Source organism: Sus scrofa, chromosome 4, assembly GCF_000003025.6.
Source record: "Sus scrofa isolate TJ Tabasco breed Duroc chromosome 4, Sscrofa11.1, whole genome shotgun sequence".
NCBI lineage: Eukaryota > Metazoa > Chordata > Mammalia > Artiodactyla > Suidae > Sus > Sus scrofa.
Window position 1 is genome coordinate 8,431,047 of NC_010446.5, and position 16,525 is coordinate 8,447,571.

Below are 16,525 nucleotides of genomic sequence, written 5' to 3' on the forward strand. Positions count from 1 at the left end.
ACGTCGCATTCTTAGATGAGAGTTTTTACCTTCTTCCTGCCAACTGATACTTTCAAAAAAAAATTAGAACTTTGTCAGTTCTTTCATAAAATTCCTTCATAAAGAATATCTTTATTCATTTGGCAGTAAAATGTCCTACATACACGAAACTATATGTGCATGTGTCCGAAGACAACAAAGAACAGCCACACTGGATGGATTTGTAGTTTTACGGTGTTGGGATGCCTACACTGTCTCTCTTTTTGATATCCTATCTGAGCGTACAGTATGAGATATACTTTAAAAAGAAAACTATACTAAGATAGGCCTCTAGAAAGAATCAAATTGTTAGCTCTATGAACAACATGCTTGTCCCCCAGAAACCTTTTTACTTCTGTATCTTTTGTGAGGAATGACCATCAGGTCTGCAGCCTGCAGTTCCCTCGAATATGAAAGATCACTGTCTGGGGACCAAAGGGCTTTCTGTCCCCACTACAATACAAGCACTCCGATTTGGGCAGACAAAAGCGAGCGTCTGCTATTAAGTACGGCGCTACTGATGGCATGTTGGACACACTACATAAAAGGGCTGGTGTCAAGCGTCTCATTCATTCAGCTGTCATCATTTTTATTCTTGAATTTACTCATGACACACGTGTATAAGTGCAGATTACTCATCTGAAAAAGGACTCCATAAACGGAAAGGATTCCTAAGCTTATCATAAAAGGTGTTGCCAGAAAAGTAATTAGAGCCATTACTTGTAAATAAACAATTTTATTGTTCATCTTCACATATGTGAGAGACATTACTACAGCATCCATTACTCTTGAGTTACAAAGTTATAAAACAAGGTTTTAAAACTTAAATTAATATCTTGATAAGGTGCTTAACTTCTAAACAAGGACAAATTAACATTTTTAAAAAACTTACTGAATTATGCATCTAATGTAGGTTTTATCCAAAAGTAAATATAACATGACAATTCCCTAATACAATTAAATAATCTATAATTAATCATCTGAGAACTGGGGTTCAAGACTACAGAGTTTGAATTTCGTTAATGTAAATAAATAAATCCCTTAGCACAATAAGTTTTGGCCTCAGGCCTGTTATAAATCTATGCCATGAGTGGCATTGCTTTACTCACTAGGGCGACAGAGGTTAGTGACAGTCAATACCTCTCCTTCAAGTCTACTGTTGATACCAACTGAGATGTAATTAAGGATTTTATAACTCGGCTTTTTAACTCTGAAGCAGGGCAAACACTTAACATAAAAATTAAGGGTTTGGTTACAAAACATTCCACATTGAAATCAATCTGAATGACCAAAAAAAAAGAAAAAGAAAAAAGAGGGACCAGCATTATGTTCCTTAAAAATCTAAAATAACTTACAAAGTTTTCGTTAAGGATTATTGGTCTCTTTGTTACAAAACTGGCAAGAACTCTCAAAATTTCCTTTAAATTATGTCCATGAAAACAGCCGAGTTACTCAATTTTTCTTTGTTTTAAAGCTGTTTCAAAATGTTATTTCCTGTACTTCTCTCTGAAATGGGCACTGCCCTCTACACTAACTTTCACATGTAATAAATAATTTTCACAATCATATTCATCTCAGCAGGATTGTGCATAATGAAAGATTGACATTGTAATGAATTTTCCAGAAACACTTTATTACCCAAGTCCCTGATTTATTGCATTCTGAGAATACCATAAACAGTGGTGAAAATACAAAATACTGTCATATCTGGGTCGTTGAATATAGTAATAATACACAGTAAAAAAGTCACTTAAAATTTGGTTGATATACTAACAATAATGGCAAAGACTTAACCATTTGATGACCACAGAAAATTAGAAAGTATGATTCGCTGACAGGTTAATTAATTTAAAAGACCATTGATTTAATACAACATTAATGGAGGTACCAAAACAACGCACTGTTATCAAATCAGGCCTAAAATAACCCTGAAAAACTCAATACAATATCAATTAAATTTGGACTATTTTTTAAAACGCATATAGAGAAGAGCAAAAGATACCCATGTTAAAGTCTTCTTTATTAGGCTACTAATAAAGAAAATTAAAATAATACAAAAAGGATATATTAAAACTACATTAAGGCTCAGATTTTAAAACAGGAGAACCAAGGAAATCCAGTTATGGCTATTACTGTGTTCTTACAGTCTTACAGTGCCCAAGAAGTTAAGCCCTTAAGAGAACGGAAGAGCATGCACGGTCCATATGTACAGACAGTGTGGGAATCTGAAGGTAGCCAAGGCGAAATCTGGCAACTGCAACCTTCACTTTTAAATTCCTCTATTAGGTGGTTTAAAGACAGACCCTTAATAGTTTTTTTAAAATTCTTTTTTTGTAGTTATTAAAATATACATCCTAGCAAAAATGTATGGCTCATTGATCAATTCATAAAACACATAGTCAGTCTAACAACACCAATTGTTACAATATAAAAGAAACTTCTTACAAAAGAAGCTTTATTAGATGTCAAAAACCCTGTTTTAACTCACAAATGAAAAGTATTTGTGTAAGGGTCTTTTTGTAAGCTAGTTAAAGGTGATCCAGCTGAAAGCCTATATACCCTGGGATGCCTGTCTCCAGGCTTTCAAACGTTGGAGACAAAGGCTTTAATTCCAGTCTATTGAAAACAAACACTAATGAAGTCTGTAGTTTATCTGTATACCTGGGAGAAGGCAGAGTTAAAAATATATCATCAATTCATTAGCTTCCTATTCCCATATCTGAGCAAAAGGGCAATTTCAATTGTGTGGATACTATTAGCTCCGTGATCATTCCAGTTGGGAACCTTGAAAAATATCAAATGCTACCGTTTCATACCTGCTCCAGCATTGGAGCCGTTTCATTGTAGTCTTCCTTTTTTTCAGCACCATCCACCCCAACAGCTTTGGATGCCAACAAACCTTGGGAAAAATTGTACAGAAATTGCTTATTAGAAAATATATTGATTTTCACACTAATTTAATTTTCAAAAATCTTAGCAGTTGAAATCCCCTATACTTTTCTATACAAAGTAAATACTTGAAGAAGTTTACTAGTCAAAAATACAATCACCCTTAATAATGGCTCAAGGGGATGAATCAGAACTTGAGAGGTGCTGATACAATTAGTTTTTAAAACTAAAAAAATGAGCTAAAACAATCATTTTAAGAAATCACACACACACACATCTCTTCTGTACAAATTTAAATTTCTACGGCTTAATGTCCAAAAACCTAAGATTGCTTAGACTGTAAACACTTATAATACAGGCTTTGTCCATAGAACTGAAATAAAATATAGAATATTAAGATACAAAAAATCCTTCCAGACATCTAGAATATAAAAAAACATCTAGAACATAACATTTTTGTTGTTGTTTTTGTATTGGCTAAAAAGTACTCCCAATTTTTTATTTCTCTTGGATCTTTTAATCTAAAGCTTCACAGGCTCATCTCTGTACCCAGTTGTAGCTTCTTATAAAAGTGGTGAAAACACAGATGAATCCATTTCATGTGAATGGGGAAGAGTCTAGCTCCTTCCTACAACATTTGAATGTAATATTATAGACTCATTCTGCAACTGAAATAAACTGGGATTCCCAGTTTTCTCCAATGTATACCATTAATTCTCAATTTTAGAAGATAATATTTTCTCTGGAATACATACAATTAACTTCACAAGACATTAAAACTCTGCTTTAATTTAGAAATTGAAGGCATTTACTTGGTCAAGATTCTCTGCTAAGCACCGTACAGGTACCCTCAATGGAGCCAAATTTACAACCTTGTACACAGTTGATGCTGTCTATGGCCACAGCACACATAAACGGTCACCAAAAATCATTTCTGTGTCATTTCAAAATGGGCCGCACAAAACCCTGGCTTCAAAGCAAGCACATTTAACAATCAACAACGTAAGAGTAAACTTACTTCAGCAATTATACCACCTATATTACAGAAGCTGTCTATAGCATATTTAATAGGAGGAAAAAGGTACCCCCAAATGCCACGTAACTGTGGAGTGACTCTGTGGCAACATTTCTTGACTTTTTCAGGTAATAGTCTCAAAGGCATTAAGCAATCTAAGCAAAAATTCAAATACTAAAACTGCATTCCTATAAAGTAGGAGTAGACAGCCAAGTGTTAGATCACACAAAAAGTACCTCTCCTTTATTAGGTAATAAAGTGGAATATCTACCACTCAAAATTGTAATTTAAAAAAGAAAAGGCTGAGTACAAAACAATGGCTTTGAGACATCAATGACTGGTTTAAAAACTGTCTGGGGCAGTATGAAACAGCCCATATTGTTCAAGTCCCACGCAGTATTCAGTGTAGGCTTAAATGGGAGAAAAAAGACCCAGTGTAGAAGTGATTTTAGAAAAAGTCTATAAATCATAAATTCAACTCAAACTATTATTAATGTAATTTTCAACACCTTTTTAGCTGACTAAAAAAGATATAGCATGGAATATTTAACATTTAAAACTGCATGTATTAGTTTTTCTTCTCTAGCTAGTATTTTTGAGAATCAACACTACTGAAAAGAAAAAGAAAAAGAATTAGGAAACTGGGTTCTCTTATAAAGAGCTAAGTAAAGGATCTACTTCTAAGGGGTATTCAAACAGGACAAATATTTGCTACTCAATCTACTAAATATACACCTTCTTGGTTTCCTTTCATATAAGTGGTGGAAATATGTTTAGAACAGATCACAAACTATAAAATTAAAAATAAGGTACTAAGAGTTTTAAAAGAAACAAAAATACTTAGCCATACTATGTGATTTTAAATTAGGATACTATGGACCAAATTAATTAAAAGCAATTCCCACTTAAAGGTTTGTGAAAGAAAAATAAAGCTTTGTGATCTCCTTGTAAAAGTAATGGGACATTTTAATAACTACTTAAAATTTGGTTAGAAAATACAATACTTGGTAGCTAGTGAATTCAAAACCCTCAAATATGATCAATACAAAGCTTTTCATACTTCATATGCATCCCATCTTACAGAAAAATTACTACAAATGAACAAAAAAGGGAGAAAAAAATTTTAAATGCCTTTGAGGAGAGGACTCTGACTACTGCTGCCTTAACAAACAGTCCAAAATCTGTTGACCAGCTAACATCTGGAAAAATGCAGTATCCTTTGAAAAGGAGAAGAATTAACTGGAAAGAAATACAAATTTGGAGTTCCTGTCGTGGTGCAGTGGTTAACGAATCCGACTAGGAACCATGAGGTTGCGGTTCGGTCCCTGCCCTTGCTCAGTGGGTTAACGATCCGGCGTTGCCGTGAGCTGTGGTGTAGGTTGCAGACGCGGCTCGGATCCCATGTTGCTGTGGCTCTGGCGTAGGCCGGCGGCTACAGCTCCGATTCAACCCCTTGCCTGGAAACCTCCATATGCCGCGGGAGCGGCCCAAGAAATAGCAACAACAACAAAAAAGACAAAAAAGACAAAAAAAAAAGAAAAAAAAAAAGAAATACAAATTTATTTACATATATGTATTAATTATCAATATATTGCTAAAAAGTCCTCCTCCAAAGAATCTATCTATAAAGTAAAAATCTTAACAGAATGCATTACAGAGTTTCAAGAAATTATTTAACTATCAGGTAGAAGTAGAATATGAGTTTTCATGAGTCCCATCCACAAAGCAATAATTTCTCACTATTCTACTTCAGCTATAAAATATACAGTTGGTCTCTTGCCATCAATAGGAATAAACAGAGTAGAAGCAGGAGCATCTTGGATGGAATGGCAATGGGGAGCAAATTAGTTAAATTCATGGTCTACATTTCATCCAGGGGTTCCAAAATATAGTAATCTCACTGCAATTAAGAACCAAATATTCTTGATATTATTATCAATAACATATTACTGGGCAATTCATGTAACTGGTGAATTTTTTTAATTATTTTTAAAATTCCTTAAGCTGGGAGTTCCTACTGTGGTACAGTGGGTTCAGGATCTGAATGCGGTGGCTCAGATCACTGAGGAGGCATGGGTTCGATCCCTGGCCTGGTGCAGTGGGTTAAGGGTCTGGCACTGCCCCTGCTGTGGAGTAAGTCACAGCTGCGGCTCAGGTTCAATCACTGGCCCGGGAATTTCCATATGCCACAGATGCATCAAAAAAAAAAAAAAAAAAAATTCCTTAAGCGGTACAAACATATCTGAACTGGCTCAACTTCTAGGAACTCCTAGAATTATTACAAACAGACCGTGTACCAACTGCTGATGTTTCTTCTTTTACACTCTGACAACCTGAATTTTAAAATCTACTCAAATTTGCCTGCAGTTTGCTTGCAACTTTGTCCCAAAGGGTGAACTCTTGATTCTCTTTGTAAAATTGTTCTAAATCAATATGAATAAAGTATACAACTATCAGTAACGTACATGACATAATAAAAAATAAGATTCTGGAAGAATATATATATATATATATATATACACACACACACACACACACACACAATATATATACATATACATATATATACTATACAGCAATAATTTATTTTTTGAAAAAAGCCATCCTATACTATTTGTTATGTAGAAATCCGATCTAGAATCTCTGTAGGGTATGTACATAGGGAAAGAACCAGAAAAGAGTAAATACATGAATTAAATTTCCCTAGCATCTGGTCCACTTATTTCCTCTTAGAACTATTTAAAAAATAAATGAAATGGTATGGAGAGGAATACATCAGAGCAGGCTGAGATGCTGCCATGTTACTGGTCTATTTCCCTCAGTAGTAAAAGGGACAAAAAGACACATATAAGTGAGACATATAAACTGATAAATTTAAAATATAATTCTAGGAGTTCCCGTCGTGGAGCAGTGGTTAACGAATCCGACTGGGAACCATGAGGTTGCGGGTTCGATCCCTGCCCTTGCTCAGAGGGTTAAGGATCCGGCACTGACTTGAGCTGTGGTGTAGGTCGCAGACGCTGCTCCGATCCCATGTTGCTGTGGCTCTGGCGTAGGCCAGCGGCTATGGCTCTGATTCGACCCTTAGCCTGGGAACCTCCATATGCCATGGGAACAGCCCAAGAAATGGCAAAAAGACCAAAAAAATAAAAAAAATAAAAAAAAAAAAATATATATATATATATATATGTAAAATTCTATATAACAAAGCTGCTATTTTATATTAGTTCCTATCTCTTTTTATGGTCTACAAATGAAATTTACTGCACAGAGGCAAGCCTGAGTTTCAACCATCAAGGACAATCTTGAAATATCTACTTTCGCCTGATATAGTTATAACATGAAATCAGAGGTAGATGCAGAGAAGAACGACTGAAAAATTCACATACACTGAAATCGTCTGACCAAATAAAGGCAAAAGATTACAGTGGTTTCACATTCACAAAATCTTATGCTTTTCTACTGCGGCCAAAACTATTCCTTGTTGATCTGAGATTCCTGAAGGAAGTGAAGATGAAGTCCCTCTACAGAAGGCACAGGGCGTTACTAAGGCAACTTCCTTGAGGCACCTGGTAAAATACTTTTCCCCCACTACTGTCTTTCCAAGGCCATGCAGAGGTATTGCATCCCTGTGGACTGAGTTGTTTTCTCATTTTACGTCTTTAAATGGTGAGCTTGAACTTCTCAGTAAGACACGTGTAAGCGTATACTGATTGAAACTAAAATGAGATTATCCAGACTGTAGGAAAAAGCATGATGCTGGTAAGCTGGCAGTTGTAGCTTCAGTGTCACTTCCGTCTTCCTTGCTCTCGGCTCCCCCAGGAAGGCTGTTTCAGTCCTGGTACCACAGGTGTTAGAAGTACTATTCCACAGTATGGAGCACTGAATTCTATTATTCTAAGGCAAAACTGAAGTCTCAAGGTGCCATCCTAATAATCAGTAGGATGACATTTTGGCTTTCTCCAAAGCTAAGAGTTTCTAAAGAAAAGGTGGAATGGGCATGGGTTAGGTTGATTAGATACATTTCCTATCCTGGGGCCAAATACATCCTTTATCAGAGAAAGACACAAAAATAATATTAACAAAGGGAAAGACTAAATATCCTCACCTGTTGAGTCCGATTATCACTTAGATGAATACTATAATAAGACAGTAGTTCTAAAGAACGATCAGCTTCAGTCACCTTCCAGTGGGCTTACACTCTTTAGAAAATGGTCAAAATATTTAATTTACATTTGTTCTTGGATCTGACAATGAAACCAGCCCTTCTCAAATTATTTAGAAGAATGTCAGCAAAGGTTTACATAGCTTTATGAGGCCAAATGCACTAAAAATCATTTGTCCTTAAAATAAGAGCATACAAATGAATACTAAAGTCTTTTAGCTCCCCTTTTAACATATACTCAGAAAAATTAAATACGTTCACAATTTCTTTTAACGACCAGAATCATCTGGCTGAACAGGCAATGGAAGTGACGGGGTCTAGCATAACTGGACCCTTCTTCTCTAAGCATTAACCAGGCCAGAATTCCCAGTGTTGTTCATCATTCTAGAACTCTACTTCCTAAATTACAACAAGGCACAGAGAAACAAGCCCAGATTCTAGAGACCAACCTGAAGATAAGGTTAGAAATTTTTAAAACTTAAAGAGGTACTTTTACATTAGGAATTAAGATTCAGGAGCTGAAGTTAACTCAGTATTCATCTTCCCAACCATATACGGTACATGCTTAGTGAGACCAGTCAAGAATACGCATGTTTGGGAGTTCCCATTGTGGCTCAGTGGTTAACAAATCTGACTAGAAACCATGAGGTTGAGGGTCTGATTCCTGGCCTCGCTCAGTGGGTTAAGGATCCAGCACTGCCGTGAGCTGTGGTGTAGGTTACAGACTCAGCTCTGATCCTGCGTTGCTGTGGCTGTGGTATAGGCTGGCGGCTACAGCTCTGATTAGACCTCTGGCCTGGGAACCTCCATATGCCACAGGAGCGGCCCGAGAAAAGACAAAAAATAAATAAATAAATAAATAAATAAGCATGCTTGTGTAATATTTAGAACCTCAGACACTATGTCACCAGGAGCTGACAAAAGCAGATAGTTCAATTCTTAGAGAAACTACTCTAAGAATTAGAGAAACTACTCCACGGTGATTTTTTAAAACTACAGAAATGTGTAACATTTGATCCTATGGATCCTCACAACACCCCTGTGAGGTAGGTAGAAGATGTGTGATACTTTTCACACGTCACAACAGAAAAAGCTGATGGTACTGAAAGATGACGACCTTGATGAGACATAAAACAACTCTCTTTCTTTCTTATTAACCAGTTAGCTACACTAAACCAAAAGACATATTTTCCTTTATTAAAAACAAACTACTCTAAAATCAAACCCTCCACACCCGCCCCCCAAAAAGAATCATTGTAGTTTTACCAGTAATCTTGTTAAGTCGAGCTCTCTTTGCCTGAAATGAGTTGCCTTGGTTATTTTTCCTCTTGTTTGATAATGTGCTCTCTGGCTGTGGAAAGACCATCTTTGGAACGTTCTCTACATGAAGTCCTACTTTTAACAGAATATACACATATGAGAGTTTATCTAGAATTCAAAGTTAAAGCACATGAAATTTTTTTAAATAGCCAAATAAATAAAAATGCTCTGCACTGAACTTTTTAAATCAAGTGCTTGACATAGAACTTTAAAAAACAGAATCTCTCCAGACCAATATATGAATTAAAAAATTACTCAGCAATTATGCTTTAGGAAAGGAATGACATTGCTTTTTCCCTAATACACACTGAAATACATGCAGAAACATTTAAAAGTTTAAACAAAACAAAACCACACACATAAACATTCTCAAAACCCACTGCCATGGAGTTACAAATCAAAAATCTCAACTCATTTCTATTCAAAAACATTAAGGGCATCCGTTATCAAGTACCCATATTAGACCACTAATCTTCAGATCTGTAAGATGCTAGGGGAAAAAAGCCTAGCAAGTTAACTGTATGTTCGAATTACAGGTAGCCAAAGGATCTGACTTACTCACTATGTGAGTTTACCACTGCTATAAGGAATGAACATAAGAACATATTTTGTACCAAATGTTTCACTAGATGTGGGCAGATCTTCCTTCTTCTCAACTTCTGGTGTGGCTAGAGAAGTTGAAGTTTCTTCCTTTTTTGAAGGTACTTTAAACCATTTTCTCTCATCTTTCTCTTTATCTTTATTGCTGTTAGCGCTGGTTCGAGGTTTGTTCCCTGTTTTATTCTTGGCTGCAGCTGCAGCAGCTGCTTTGACTAACGCTATCCAATCCTCCAAAGGAAAAACACAAAACATGTGAAGCATTAAAAATTAATTAAAATTTAATTACACTAATGAATAAAAACATGTATCACATTTTCAAAGCTACTTTCACTCTCACGCACAAAGACATAAAAATCAAATTAACTACATTTACAAGGTAGATCATCAACATGGTGGATTCATCAAATGTAATAATCTAATCAGTTGGACGACCTTCTATAAAATAGGAAAATATTCCATAACTAATGTTCCTTTGACGGGATAAAATCTAAAATATGAGAAAACCTATGATAAATGTGGATTATTATATGGCATTCTACCTTAGTACTTAGGGTTTAAATGCTGGATTATGTTTCTTTTCGGCAATATAATGGATCATAAAAATAATTAGAGAAAAAAAAGCTTATGTTGCAATTCTGCAAAAATTAAAAAAAAGGTACAGTCAGCCCTCCCTACCCTCAGGTTCTGCATCTACGGATGCAACCAACTATGGGTGAAAAATATTTGGGAAAAAAAATTCCAGAAAGTTCCAAAAAGCAAAATTCAAATTTGCCATGCTCTGGCAACTATTTACACAGCATTTACATTGTATTAGGTACTGCAAGTAATCCAGAGATAATCTGAGAGGATGCGCATAGGTTACATGCAATACTACGCCATTTGGTATAAGTAGACTCGAACATCTACAGATCTGGGTGTCCATGAGGGTCCTGGGACCAACTGCCTGCAGATAATAAGGGACAACTGTATTCCCAATAAGCGAATTACTATAATTTATTAGTAAAGTCAATTTCATAGAAATCAAGACATGATTTTGTTATTTTTTAAAGTTTGGACACCAATTTATCACAACTTAATATTACTAGTAAATGAAAAAAAATCAGGAGTTCCTCTCGTGGCGCAGGGGTTAACGAATCCGACTAGGAACCATTAGGTTGCAGGTTCGGTCCCTGCTCTTGCTCGGTGGGTTAACGATCCGGGGTTGCCGTGAGCTGTGGTGTAGGTTGCAGACGCGGCTCGGATCCTGTGTTGCTGTGGCTGTGGTGCAGGCTGGTGCCTACAGCTCCGATTCGACCCTTGGCCTGGGAATCTCCATATGCCGCGGGATCGGCCCATAGAAATAGCAAAAAGACAAAAAGACAAAAAAAAAAAAAAAAAAAAACCTATCTGGGAAAAAAAAAAAAATCAATTTGACCAAGGTAAAGTATCCAGTGTCAGGCTCCACTTTAATTTCCCTTCCTCTCCAACTTCCTGGGTCTATTAGTTACTATTCTTCTGAGATGCAAATATTAGTATTTCCTGTGTTAATTTTTTCAGTTTGTGGCTAAATAATTTTTACTTTTTTTAAGTAAAAATGCTTCTTGTAAAAATCATGGAAAGACGTAAAGAAGTGGTACTTAAATTTAAATTTTCACAATCAAAAAAGATTGTTTTAAAGCAAATATGTACAAATATCTTTATTGAGACAATCTTCCACTGAGGCCTCTAGGATGTCAAATAGAAGAGCGATTTAAATTCCAACCAAATACGTTAAATAATACGTTAAATTCTTAGTCCAAGCAACTAAAAACAATTTTGGAACATAAAATAATACATTTAATTCATGGACTACATTAACAAACGTAAGTCATTAAGCAATACAAGTCGATGGCTGCTCCACATGGCAAAGACAAGAAACCATTAAAAGCAAGCAAATAATACTGATGTCTCTCTCCCCCACAAGTGTAATCAACTAAAAACGTCATGTGATTGCACCGAACACACTCATTCGCCAATTTTCTATTGCGTGCCCCATGACATATGCCAGGATACATGCTAAGCTGATAAAAGATGCTAGCTTGCGAATAAGACATGTATTGGGGACATAATTTAAGCTACTGGGAAATGTAGATGCTGGGAGTCTTTCAGGCAAAAGTTGTGAAGTTTTACGTCTAGTCTGTAAAAATAAACAAAAAGAGAACACTAGATACACCAGTACTGCCCATCCCAAGTCTTACTTAGAGACATCTCTTTTTTCAGTCCTGCCCATAAGGAATCGACAGGCAAATAAAATTAAGTGTAAGACAACGTGAGAGGAGAGACAGTAGAGAATACACAATATATTGTGGGAGCACAACACAATTTTGACTGAAGAGAAAGACGAGTGGAAGGCTTCAGGGAAAATGACAGATGAATTGAACCCTGAAACAGGAATTTGCTAGGGAAAAGGGCAAAGGAAAAGAGACAGGAACTCTGAGCAAAAGGAAAACCACTGCACAAGGGCATGGCAGGTAAAGCCTACACCAGTGGCAAAGAGGGGTTTATGGTCGAGGAGTGATGTGGATGGCTTAAGAATTACGGCTGAGTTCCGCCTGGAGACCAACGTTTAAGCAGAAGGAAGAAAGAAACACTATTGAAAAGGATTTACGGAGCACCATCAACAAAGCAGAAAGAAAGACAAGAGAAAGGACAACCAGACAAGCAGAAGTCATATGTTTGCAGTCTTATTAAGAGAAAAGCACTTAATTCTGGGTTCTACATTGGGAGGAAAATTTTAAGTTGCTAAGCTCAAAGATGCTAGGGGTCAATTCCATGCCCAGTTGTCTTCTTTCTCCAATGAGGAGAAAACTAGAAGAAAGAGGAATGTTTCACTCTTTAAAAGTGAAATTAGATAAAACAGTCCCTTATTACATGACTTATCATCGAAATCACTGACACTGCATAATTAAAGAATTCTCCCATTATTGTGCTCTTCCATTTTTTAATGGAAAGAGTCACTATCAAAAATAACTGATGGGATCCTTCTATGAGTGAGAACTAAAGATGTGTTCCAAAGTTCCCCGGAGAGCACTGCAGTACAATGAGCACTGTTCAACATCAGATCAGAGTTGAGTCACCTTTCAACTCTTCACGCTACGGCTGAGTGATAGTTTAGCCAAGTTACCCATAGCTCTAAGTTTTGAGTTTCTCAACTGTGAATGAGAAATATCAGCCAGACCTATGTCAAAGGATTTGCTATGAGACTGCAATAAAACAATGTATACAAAAAATGTTCTAAAAACAGGAAAGGACTTTATGAGCCAGGCTCTAACACTAGTGACTTAGTGTGAATTTTCTATCAGCACACTCTCAAGAAGGAAAAGAACAGGGGAATAAAAACTATGGAAAGTTTAGAGAAAAATATTGCCATAGTACATTTATTTTGATTCCTTATCCTTTGCTGGTTTAGTTAAAGAAATTTTAATGTATACATTTTTTTTTTAATTCCCAAAGCACTCAAAATTTAAAAGATAACACACAAAGCTGGACTGTCCTAGCACTGCCCAAACAACACCTGACTTAGTGTATGGCCTAAATGAAAACTAGTCAGAAACTTATTGGGAAAAAGACATTCATGAAATGAGAGGACTTTATAAAAAAACAATTCTCAAATGTTTTGTATGTGCCCGTAATTAAAAATTATGTAGACAAAGTAAAATGAAAGGAAATAAATTGCTATCCATTATTATCTTGCTGTAGTTTGTATTGCGATATTGATTTTAATGTTAACATACATCATAATATGACTAGAATACTTGCTAAAAATAAATATCCAGGGAGTTCCTGTTGTGGCTCAGTGGGTTACGAACCCATGAGGATGCAAGTTCAACCCCTGGCCTCGCTCAGTGGGTTAAGGATCGGCATTGCCATGAGCTGTGATGTAGGTTGCAGAAGGCGGCTTGGATCCTGTGTTGTTGTGGCTGTGGTGTAGGCCGGCAGCTACAGCTCCGATTCGACCCCTAGCTGGACCTTCCATATGCCACAGGTCCAGCCCTGAAAAAAACAGCAAAAATAAATAAATAAAACTTAAAAAGATAAAAATAAACATCCAATGTGTCCACAAAATTAATTTTTACAATTTGTTATTTTATCACAAACCAAACTGGCTGTCACTTTGGAAAAAATTAAATTTTAAGATTAGTGCCATCTCATCAACATTTGAATAACCAGAATAACAAAATAATAATTTTAAAGCCAAAACACTGAGAATTTTAATTAAACAGGTTTATATTAAACTAAGTTCCTAATCTTTAAATCAATCTTTCTATGCAGTAACCAAGAAATCACACCATCGAATGTTTAAGAGAACATTTTATTTAGATATACAAGTAGGAAGACACAAAGCAATTTCCTGATCTAAAGCATTTTCATTTTAAATTGCATTTCTATATTAATTGGAGTAAAAAAACTCTGCTGGTTAATCATTTCAAAACTAAATTTTTGAAAACCGGGTAATTTAGAACAATTGCACTTCTCAGAAAACATTAAAAATAATTTTTGTAACGGTGGTAGTGTATACTCTAGATTACTAAACTTAACACACTTGACCGAAACTGACCACGTGATTTCAACACAGTTCAGGATATTTTTCACTGAACTCTATGCAACAAATACGTAGCATATTTCCATATTAGACATTTGTATAGATCACTTTCAATTTCTTAAAATTAATTGTAGGTCCAGGTGCTGAAAATCCCAAATAACAGCAGAACATACACGAAAATATTTTAAATTTTCTACTGGCACCTTTTCTTTCCAGTATTTCAGGAAACTTATTCAACCAATAGAATCATGGTTTTAACTTCATCCCAGATTCTCCTTCATGTGCTTACCGTTCATTCTGGCTTTGAGCAGTGACAAAGCATGTCTTTGTCACTCTTACATCATATAACTCAGAAAGCCCTACCTGCAACAGCCTACAGAGTGTCAGGTAAGCGCCTTTTGAAAGAAGATTAATGACTATGATTTACAAAGGAAAAGAAGATAAGAAATTCAATATAAAATTTTATATTAAAAATTAACTTTCTAAATGATACTATATACCAGGAAAAACAGAACAAAATTAAAAAAAGGCACTTACCTCACTTCCCATAGACTGGTTACACGATCCAGCTGGGTCGATAGGACAACACCAGCTTAGGGGGTGCTGGGATTTCACCTGGAACAGAAACTAGTGACCTATAACTTTAGCAGGTCTAAAACCAAAGAAGCAAAAATCAAGTGTATAAATTTATTTTACATTCTAAACTTTTTTTCTTGCTGCTATTTGGGGCTATCAGCACATAATCCTACAATTAGTTTACTTTAAAATATATATATATTTTTATATATATATATATTTTGATCAGTCACCATTCAAGAAGACATCCCTTTGGGAGCTAGGAAGGCTGAACACTCTTACCTGCCCCTTAGCATCCTCAGGCATGGCTTTAATGTGCATTCTCTTTAAACAACGAATTACTCCATCATAAAACTGAACTGTGAACGTTCCTGAAACAGGAGCGAGTCGGCATCATTAGAAAACATAATTCAATCTTAGGGCAACACTTGATATCAAACAAGTAATGCCCTGACAGAAATAAACACCCTTTGACATCAGCAACTGCAACAGCAGTAACACACACCATCAAGTTTGCTGAGTTTGTCTCTTTCCTGTAAAAACAACTCTGATTTCCCTTAAAAAACTACACAAAATTAACTTGATAAGTGAATGTAATTCTGATTTCTACTAGAGGATTTTAAAATTTATCATATAACAAATATATGTTTAAATAAAAAAGGTATGTAACAAAAATAAAACCATTATTTACAAAATGTATAATATTTTTAAGAATTATCATTGGGTCTCTTTCTTTTTTTCTTTTTAAGGCCGCACCCATGACATATGAAAGTTCTCAGGCTAGGGGCTGAATCGGAGCTACTGCTGCGGGCCTGCGCCACAGCCACACCAGATCCAAGCCACATCTGCGACCTACACCACAGCTCACGGCAACACCAGATCCTTAACCCATTGAGCGAGGACAGGGATCGAACCCACATCCTCAGTGGATACCAGTCCAGTTACCACTGAACCACAACAGGAACTCCTCATTTGGTCTCTTTGAAGTTTCTTTCTGAATGATGGAGAGAAAGATCCACTATAGGGGGAAAAAATCATTTTCTTAGGAAAGGATTATTCCTGTGCAATACTAATTAACTGGCTAATAAGAATTGTAGATTCACAGGCTTTTAAGATAGAACATACTTTACATATCATCTGCATAAAAGCCTTCCTACACGAGTAAGAGCTCTGAACTCCAGGGAGTGCTAAAGGCTGCATCCAATGACAGCTAAGCTGAAACAAGCTTTAAACATGGAAGAAAGGTCCCAAACATTTGAAGAGATCGCTCTTAAAACAGAGAGCACTGCTTAATTTCGCTTTGCTTTGCTTCATTTTGGGTGGATCCTACTACCCAATGAAACTGTTTCATTATTTCTTTTACTTCCAAAAGTTGTTACTG

At 35.9% G+C, this 16,525-nt stretch overlaps 1 protein-coding gene across 16 annotated transcripts in view; it reads right to left on the reverse strand.

The window, feature by feature from the left end:
• Positions 1-16,525, reverse strand: part of PHF20L1 (PHD finger protein 20-like 1) — a 73,436-nt gene that overhangs the window by 36,173 nt on the left and 20,738 nt on the right. For 5 of the 16 annotated variants that reach the window (XM_021088878.1, XM_021088877.1, XM_021088890.1 and 2 more), the window contains 5 exons: positions 15,427-15,515; positions 15,106-15,195; positions 10,022-10,235; positions 9,354-9,482; positions 2,835-2,917 (listed from right to left, as the gene is read on the reverse strand). In XM_021088878.1, coding sequence (XP_020944537.1) covers positions 2,835-2,917; positions 9,354-9,482; positions 10,022-10,235; positions 15,106-15,195; positions 15,427-15,515 — 605 coding nt within the window. Of the gene's footprint in view, positions 1-737; positions 2,918-9,353; positions 9,483-10,021; positions 10,236-15,105; positions 15,196-15,426; positions 15,516-16,525 lie in introns of those variants that run through there. The other 11 variants (XM_021088880.1, XM_021088881.1, XM_021088883.1 and 8 more) reach the window with 6 other exon arrangements.